Source organism: Mirounga leonina, unplaced genomic scaffold (genome assembly GCF_011800145.1).
Source record: "Mirounga leonina isolate KUSES-001 unplaced genomic scaffold, KU_Mleo_1.0 Mir_418, whole genome shotgun sequence".
Classification (NCBI taxonomy): Eukaryota; Metazoa; Chordata; class Mammalia; order Carnivora; family Phocidae; genus Mirounga; species Mirounga leonina.
The window spans coordinates 19,394,462-19,404,272 of record NW_023270739.1 but is presented as its reverse complement, the minus strand read 5'-3'; the positions used below and the strand labels follow the sequence as shown (position 1 = coordinate 19,404,272).

The following is a 9,811-nucleotide window of genomic DNA, read 5'->3' as shown; positions in this document are numbered from 1 at the left end:
CTAGAGAGATCTCTGTCTTTTGGACCCATGTGCCAATCTCTCAATTGGTTTTGAAATTTGGGCAGGGCAAGGAAAGGTGTTTTAATTCTCTATCGCAGACTCGTTAGTGAGAAAGCAGACTCTGAGACAACAGCATGCAGGGAGTTGGTTGGAGAGTGCTCTCAAGAATCAACAGGTGGAGTAAGGGAAGGAAGCACTTGAAAAAATGTGTATTCTGTTCTTTTACGATGGAATGTCCTGAATATATCTGTTAAATCCAAAAAAAAAAAAAAAAAAAAGAAGCAGGCTTACAGGAGAAGTCAGGCCCCCATGCCTCTGTGAGCTGCCAGATTTAGCAAATAAACACATTTAACTTTGAATTTGAGATAAACAGCAAAACGAATTTTAGCAGCAAGATGTCCCCTGCAATATTTAAGGCATGCTGATTCTAAAAAATTGTTGTTTATCTAAAACTGAAAGTTAACTGGGCATTGGTATTTATTTTATCTGGCAATTCTAAGGCCTCATCAGCCAGCCAGCATGGAGCTCTGAAGCTAGGAAAGCCCTTTCAACCTGTTTTGAGTTGGGCAAGGAAGCTAGGATTCTATAGCCCCACACAGGCCTGTCATTGGACACAGCTGCTCCTGGGAAGGGCGCAGAAGCTCGAGCAAGGTGGTTCTTTCCAGCCACGGGCAATTCCTGGAAAGGGTTGGCAGCTGAAAAGTGTCAGCCAACTATAATCCAAGCAGCTGGGGGATAAGTCCTTCGGTCCTGAGAGGGGACCAGGGTGGTACAACACAGCTACCATGACCTACATCTCTCTCCTCCTGAAAGCCCTCTAACAATGATACATGATTTACTTAGTCCCTTCTGTGTTTTCAGCCATGAGTGAGGGCCCTCGAGGCACTTCTTTTATTGAAAACTGTCAGTTGATGAGAGAGAAGCCAATTTAAATATTTGGCGAGTGAGTTCTCAATTTTTTATATTGAGAGTCTCATGCTTTTCCTTGGTCTTTTGAGATGGGTAGGCCATGTCACAGTTTTTCTTTCAAAAATAGTTTCTTGAAGACGCATATTCTATACCCATCCCAAATAGAAAATTTACAATAAGTTAGGAAAAAAAGATGCTTCCTTAAATTGAAAAGGGATTTCCACCCAAAAACCTAAAACAATTCTTATTTTTTTTTAATTTGGCTCTATTTTTTTTCATTTAACATTTTATTATGGAAATTTCAAACATATACACACAGAAAGAATAATGATCTCTGTGTACCTATCACTCATCTTCAACAGTTATCAACATTTTGCCAATTTCCAAATATCATTCTGAAAAGTAAAATATCTGTAAACTATTCTGAAGAGTAAAATACCACATCTCCATAAAAGTCAGGAACAAGATAAAATGCTGCCTACTTCTATGGTCAATAATTTTGCCCTAGAGTTACTGGTCAATACAAAAAGATCAGAAAAAAAGAAATAAATATGAAATACTTATAAATATACTAGCAAGGTAGATATATACTCAGAAAATCCATGGCAATCACACAATATCTCTCTGGACTAATTATAATTTTCAGAAAGGTAGAAACAAGATTAACATATAAAAATCTACAGCTTTTCCTAATCAGCAACAACTAATTTGAAAATGTAATAGAGAAGAGCACTATAATTCAATTCCAATGAAACCCTGCATTACATAAAAAAAACTTAAAAGTATGAAATGTATTGAAGATAACTATATAATTTTAATGAAAGCCTTAAAAGATATTCCTAGATAAAAAAGTTCAATATTATACAGATATTAATGCTCCCCAAATTAAATAATATATGTGATGCAATTTTAATCAAAATTCCAACAGGTTATTTTACAGAACTGGCAAACTAATTCTAAAGTTCATCTATGAGATGTGCCAAAAAAGTCAAGATTCTTTAGAAAAAGAACAAAAAAAATGACTTATTTTACCAGATATCAACATGTACCTTAAAGTCACAACATTTAAAATAATGTGCTTTGTGAAAAATAGGCAAATAGATCAATAGAATAGGATTAAAAGTCCAGAAAATATATATATATATACATACATATGATCTTAGTTTATGATAAATGAGGCATTTAAAACCAGTCAGGAAATGACAGAGTATTTAATAAATGGTGTTAGGAGAAGGAAAAAATTAAAATTAAATGCCTTCTTCATGCTACACTTTAAAATAAATTCCAGTTGTATTTAAAATGTAAATTTTTTAAAGGATAAAAAATGGGAAAATATAATCTTGGGGGAAGAAAGCTATTTTGATAAAACATAAAACTCAGAACATTACGGGCATGGCAGAAGACATATAAAGAAAGTCACTTAACTACAGAGAAGAGGGGCACCTGGGTGGCTCAGTTGGTTGGGTGTCTGCCTTCGGCCCAGGTCATGATCCCAGGATCCTGGGATTGAGCCCCACATCGAGCCCCACATCGGGCTCCCTGCTCAGTGGAGAACCTGCTTCTGCCTCTCCCTCTGCCTACCACTCCCCCCTGCTTGTGCTCTCTCTCTCTCTCTGTCAAGTGGATGAATGAAATCTTAAAAAAAAAAAAAAAACTACAGGGAACAACTTTTTCCGGGGGAGGGGGATGGGTGAAATAGGTGATGGGACTTAAAGAATACACTTATGATGAGCATTGAGTAATGTATAAAGTTGTTAAATCGCTATATCGTACACCTAAAACTAATATAATCCTGTATGTTAACTATACTGGAATTAAAATAAAATAAATAAATCAAATCAAATAGAAAGTCAAAAAGCAAGTGAATTATGACAGACAATATTGTAACTGATATAACAAAATTTTATACCTCATTTTTTATGACATATACATATAAATCTCATTTTATCTGAATTATCTAAACATAGATTAATATTTTATATACACATACATTTATATTTTAAAAAACCTATCAATCAATAGGAAACAACCCAATAGATAACTGAGGTCTATCCCCACGGGGCTTTTCCTGTAGACTCACATCACTGAAAATGCCTCCTAGAGTAACGATGTGGTTTTGCTTTCCTCACAGAACTGTTAGATCTGTGGGAAAGAACTACAAGACAGAGTTGCTAAAAGTATGAAAGACCAAATGTTTAAATATTTTGACCTAAGCTATTGGCATATCCCACAGTCTGTACTATTCTTGGGGGTGATAACTGGGGAGGGAATATGATTTGAATTCATTCATGTTTCGAGGGTGTTTGAAATGCAGAACCATATGATGCATTTACTCTGACCCTAAAAGTGGCCCTAAAGCAAATCATGTGAAGAGATTAGATCTCAAAGATGCCAAGTGGGGAAATGTTTGAAGTATGTCATCAGTATGTCCATAGTCAAGTGGAGATAAAAGAAGCCCAACTAAAACGATTATTGACTGAACACAGCACAACTGTGAATTAACCATAGGTTCTTTTCAAAAGACCTATCTGGAAGATAAACCCTGACTCAAGCTTTAGAGGAACTGCTGTGAACTTGATGGGCAGTGGAAGGAATCACGACATGTAGAATTCCTTAAATAAAAATGTATTGACTTTAAATAATTTTGTCTAACGTTACACATAATTTTGAAAAACACTTTACACTGTACAAAAAGGAAATGCAATAGAAATCTAACATCCAATTTAAAATGACCCAACTGAAAAACAAGTAAAGAATAAAAACAATTTGCAGGGGCACCTGGGTGGCTCAGCTGGTTAAGCGACTGCCTTCGGCTCAGGTCATGATCCTGGAGTCCCTGGATCGAGTCCCGCATCGGGCTCCCTGCTCGGCAGGGAGTCTGCTTCTCCCTCTGACCCTCCCCACTCTCATGTGCTCTCTCTCATTCTCTCTCTCTCAAATAAATAAATAAAATCTTTAAAAAAAAAAAAAGAATAAAAACAATTTGCAGACAAGATACAGATGTTCAAAAGCTCATATGGAATATTGTCCGCATGAATAAGTTTAGTCAATAAAATAATGAGACATCAGTTTTTGACCATCACCCTGTCAGAAAACATAAAGGGCTTGCCATTTTACCCTGCTTGCAAGCTAACAAGTTAGCTTATTACCACAGGGTTAATACACATTCTGACAGAAGAATATAAGACCCCCTAAAAATAAAAAGGTACTCTGATCAGCTAATACATGTATAAAATCTGTTTGGTACTTATGTTCCTATTTTAAGCAATTAATTAACATTCCAGCATATGCATCAGTCTCTTAGAGGTTTGGTTAGTATGAATCAATTGCCAAGTATATGCTCAACTCTGAATATTGATTAACTAATACAGTAAAACCCTTGAACTTTCAAGTCTAGGAACGGAGTCAGGACCCATAGTGATTAGATCAAGGTATGGTCAACCTGCTGGACAGCAGTCTTTCCCAAAGACATCTATTTCTCTGACCCCTTGTGCACCTTCATCAAACCAAACATTTTCAGCTGTTCCTCTCTTGAGGTCATTTTCAACCCCTGTCATTATTATAGTCATTTTCAGTTTGTTAGTACCCGTTAAAAAGTATCACCCAGACTTGACCACCCCACTATAGATGCAATCTGAACAGCACAGAACACAGCATACGTACTGGACCCTATTTTTGCATGAATGTACTCTAAGTATGAACTGGCTTTTTCTCCAGCTGCTGTACTTGCAGAACCTTCTCAAGCTTGTCTTTAACCCCGATTCCCAGGTCTTTTTCACATGTGGAAGGAAACAGATGAGAGCTTGCATTGTGAAATCAGACTTCATAAGTTTGAATTCTTGCTCTGCTGAGTGTAATGTTGGGAAAGTTACTTAATGTCTCTAAACCTTAATTTTCCTACCTGTAAAATAGGAGTGATAATAAGAATACCTACCTCAAAGTGTTGTTGTGAGGATTAGGTAAGTTACCTCCGAAGAAACACTTGGTTCCCACAGTGTATTGGATAGACAACATTTTACTTAATTCCCACAGGAATGCTGTGATGTATATATTACTGCACCCACTTTACAGATGGGAAATCTGAGGTTCATGGAGTCTAAGTAGTGGGTCAAATAGTTGCTAAGTAGCATAGCCAGGGCTGTAATAAGACCTGCCTGACTCCAAAGACCAAGTTCTATCTCTTGCACAATGTAGGGGCATTCTTCCCCTTCCTGTATTTCTACATTTTTTTAAGCCTTCACACAGTATAATGAGGAGGTTAAGAGTGCAGCCTCCCAAGGCCGACTGCCTTGTTTGATGATCTTGAACAACTTAATCTTTATGTCACCTGAGATAAGTTACTTAACTTCTCCATGCCTCAGTTTTCCCATCTGTAAAATAAGAATTTTAATAGCAATACCTACCTCAGAGATTTCAGGACTGATTAAATGAGATAACCATTGAATACAGTGTCTACCCATTGGCTAGCACATTAAAAGATGCTAGCTGTATAATTCCCATTCCAATTCACCTTACTGGTTCCAGCCAAGTCTGCTTAGGAAACCATCCTGGAGTATTTCTAGGGATTTGCATCAAATTTACAAAAGATCTCTGAACTTTCTTAAATACATTTTCCTGTATCTAAGATATGTCAGATTCCATCTAGAGCTCTTTTCCTCATTTTTATGAATTCCAGGATTATAGGGTTGAAAAGAGGGAGAAATAAAGGCCATCATAACTCATAAAAAGCATAAGACGCAGAAATAACAGAAAGTTGACCAACTATGACTCATCAAGGCTGACTCGAGTCAGTTCCTACCTCTATACCACAATTCACTTCCCATATTGCTCAGCCCTATTTGTCTATCGCCTGCAACTCACTTTTGAGGGCACTGATTCCAAAATGTTCTTTTATGTATCAACCCAGCTGCCAGGAGCTCCCCCACCCCCACACTTAACGAAATTGGTTTGGATAACCGAGCTTTCAGTATTTTAAGGCTGAAGGAAAAGGAACTCAGAATCCCTACGTAAGCTTTGTAAGATATTTATTACTTGCCCCATTTTGCTGCTGAGGGAGGCGGGGCTTCTTGAGGCCATTATTTGTATTTTACCCAAAGTCACAGAGTTAATTAGGGGTGGAGATGCGAGTTGACCTGGACCTCCCACAATGCCACCCCAGATGGAAGTAGCCCATGGGCAGCAACAGTAATGGCTCCCAAACTGGTCCTCCATCCACATGCTACCCACCTCAGCTTTGCAATATCTTCCTGCCTCCTAAATTTTACTTTTTTTTTTTTTTTTAAATGCTAGGGGATTTGAGCAGGGTCTTCTTTACTGTGAGTACTTCATCTTTTTTTTTTTTAAGATTTTATTTATTTATTTGAGAGAGAGAATGAGAGAGAGAGAGAGCACATGAGAGGGGGGAGGGTCAGAGGGAGAAGCAGACTCCCTGCTGAGCAGGGAGCCCGATGTGGGACTCGATCCCCGGACTCCAGGATCATGACCTGAGCTGAAGGCAGTCGCTCAACCAACTGAGCCACCCAGGCACCCCTAAATTTTACTTTTTTTTAAATCAGTGCATGTTTTGCTACCTAAATAAATTTAGAGAATACTAGTCTGAACAGTAACAGCTGTGAAATCACAGGCTTTATATACTGTGCATATATTATGTAATACATCTTTTAAAGAGTCTTCATTTCCTAAGGCTGCCATAACAAATTATGACAAAATGGATGGGTTCAAACAACAAAAATTTATTCTTTCATAGTTCGGGAGACCAGAAGGTCAAAATAAATGTGTCATTATGGTTGGTTACTTCTGCAGTTTCTGAGGGAGAAACTGTCCCACACCCCTCTCCTAGCTTCTTGATGTTCCTTGGCTTGTAGACACATCACTCCAACCTCTATCTTCATATTCACATAACCATTTTCTCTATATGTCTGTATCCAAATCTCCTTCTCCTTTCTCTTATAAAGATACTAGTCATTGGATTCAAGGCCCACCCTAAACCTAGGATTACTTCATCTCAAGATCCTTAATTAGCAATAAAAAAAAATCCTTAATTAGCTACATCTGCAAAGATCTTATTTCCAAATGAGGTCACACTCTGAGGTTCTGGGTAAACACAGTTTTTGAGAAAGACACCACTGGACCCACTACAACAAGTAAATAGTAATTATAATTTTTTTGAAAGTTTATCCATGTACCACCTAAAATCATCTTGCATCTTGCTGGTGGTTTGCAAACCACTCTATGGAGACCTTGGTGCATACATTTGGAGGCCCTTGGGCACCTCTCTTAGTTTTTTTTTTTTTTTTTTTCAAAAGATTTTATTTATTTATTTGACAAAGAGAGAGATAGCGAGAGAGAGAACACAAGCAGGGGGAGTGGGAGAGGGAGAAGCAGGCTTCCCGCCTCAGCAGGGAGCCGGATGTGGGGCTTGATCCCAGGACCCTGGGATCATGACCTGAGCCCAAGGCAGATGCTTAATGACTGAGCCACCCAGGTGCCCCACCTCTCCTAGTTTTAAAAGCAGGAAATTTTAAAGTCAAAATGGTTGCATTTCCTTACTACATTTGAACCAATGTATGTTTCGGTATATCAAGATATTCCCCTACATAGAGCTAATTGTCTGGTTTTGAGAACTCAGGAAATGTTATTAATAATAGGTTGTTTCAAGTGCTATTTCAAGAAGGTAGATGTAGCTTACTGCATGATTCATTGTTTTCTGAAATTAGTAGCTGGGCACATACAGGTCTCTGTGGGATTGTATTTGGAGATTTATTAAGTCTTCTCTCCATAGAGACAACCAAAGACTCTTAAGGTGGATTTGCAATTTAAAAGAGGCCATTAGGTAACACTGGATACTGTGAAACTTCATTTTGTGCAGGAAGACAGGCTGCCTGAGAACACTGTAAGCAGGAACCCAGAGTAAGCCCAAATTTTCAGTCCAGAGAAGAAGGATGGAAAGGAGAATTTATTCTCAGCAGCCTTTATGGACCTAGATTTCCATGTGAATCACAGGTTGAATAAACTTGGGTTTTTCCATTTGAGATAATGTGCACAGACATCAGCTCTTTCTAAAAAGTATGCACTGGATAATGAAAATTAAAGATCTCCGGAAAGCTTTTTTTATTGATGGTTTTTTTTTTTTTTAAGATTTTATTTATTTGACAGAGAGAGAGAGACAGCAAGAGAGGGAACACAAGCAGGGGGAGTGGGAGAGAGCAGGCCTCCCACGGAGCAGGGAGACCTACGTGGGGCTCAATCGCAGGACCCCGGGATCACAACCCAAGCCGAAGGCAGACACTTAACGACTGAGCCACCCAGGCGCCCCGATCACTTCTTATTTTTAATTTAGATCCTTTTTTGCTCCAAAGTATTAAAAATGACCATTTACCAAAAATATAAGAGGTGAAACTCTCTTCAGTGAAAAATTATCAGATGGTGAAGATCTATTATTATAAGGGCTCCATGCAAAATATTATAAAAGATGCATAAGAGCAGATGCTATTCCTGGAAACATCTAAATAAGCACATTTCCATAAACACATATGGTATAGGAGCTTCCATATACATACCTTAGTGTTTATACCAAGTTAAATAATTCAGGATGGTATAACCAGCTTACAGAAATGTGATAAAAACACTTCAAATAAATTGGGTTGTGGCCATGACAAATAACCTAAACAAAAGAAACAACAACAACAAAACCCACTTACACAAGAGGAGGTGGAGAAGGTCCCAAAACTGAAAGTATTTGCTGGCAAAAACTCAAAGTACAAGATGTTACTAATCCATACATTGTATTTCCACCAACAAATATATCTCTTTTCTTTCAAGTTTGCATTTTTTTTTTAAAGATTTTATTTATTTGACAGAAAGAGACACAGCGAGAGAGGGAACACAGCAGGGGGAGTGGGAGAGGGAGAAGCAGGCTTCCCGCGGAGCAGGGAGCCCGATGCGGGGCTCGATCCCAGGACCCTGGGACCATGACCTGAGCCGAAGGCAGGCGCTTAACAACTGAGCCACCCAGGCGCCCCCAAGTTTGCATTTTTAATAACATAAATTACCAACAAGGTCCTGACCTAGTAATCAAAAATTAAATAAAACCTCAAAATCTAAAAACAAGAAACAGGCTAAATCACACACTAATTTGACCAAACTAATCCTGGAATATTTCCCAAATCAAACAGTAAGCACAACTATTACATTCCATGTTTCAGAGAAGAGGCATTAAGGATTCATGCCATAAGTTTATTTACAAACATATTGAGTATGTTGAAAACAAGAGTTTGATCTATTTTTCAAAGAGCCTACACCTCTTAAAATGTTCCTTTTCACATGTTTGATGGATTAATTAAAACATCCTTATTTCTTAAGCAGCTGATGTCTTACTATAAAAAAAAAAAAGGTGGAGCAAATCCAGATCCAAAGTACAAAGTCATGATAAGTAGTAATCGCCACTTGTTTTCCACTGAAAATGGCAAATTCTTCCCTGGGCCTTCCTCATAGTGGCTCCTGCAGACCACAGAGGTTGTGAACCTCCGGATGCTCTGTCCCAACATGGCGCTGTTGGAAGTTCTGCGAAAGGGGCAGAGCCCTGAGACCATAGAAATGGCAGCATCACCAAGTCCTCCTCTTCTCACGACCTTGTTCCTCAGCCCACCAACAAATATATCTTAAAGAAGCAACCCAAATTTTCACATATAAATGGGTATTGGCCTTCAAACAGAACTTGCCACTATATGACTCAGTATCACCCAACACTATCACCAACATAGAGAGCTCTGTGAAACTTCTTTGCAGAATTTCCTTAGAGACTGACCACTCACCTCAAAAGAAAAATGTGTTCTTTTACTTTTTTTTTTTTAAAGATTTTATTTATTTATTCATGAGAGACAGAGAGAGAGAGAGAGAGGCA

At 38.2% G+C, this 9,811-nt stretch overlaps 1 protein-coding gene and 1 non-coding gene across 2 annotated transcripts; one reads left to right on the top strand and one right to left on the bottom strand.

Annotated features, from left to right (window-relative positions):
• Positions 1 to 2,949: 2,949 nt before the first annotated feature.
• LOC117998960 lies at positions 2,950 to 3,077 on the top strand. Its single transcript, XR_004676164.1, has one exon. It is a non-coding gene; the product is annotated as a small nucleolar RNA SNORA18 (small nucleolar RNA).
• Positions 3,078 to 9,269: 6,192 nt separating this feature from the next.
• Positions 9,270 to 9,572, bottom strand: LOC117998533 (cytochrome c oxidase subunit 7C, mitochondrial-like). The gene has a single exon (XM_034987282.1). The coding sequence runs from the start codon at positions 9,498 to 9,500 to the stop codon at positions 9,285 to 9,287; it is 216 nt and encodes a 71-aa protein (XP_034843173.1). The 5' UTR covers positions 9,501 to 9,572; the 3' UTR covers positions 9,270 to 9,284.
• Between the last annotated feature and the right edge of the window lie 239 nt (positions 9,573 to 9,811).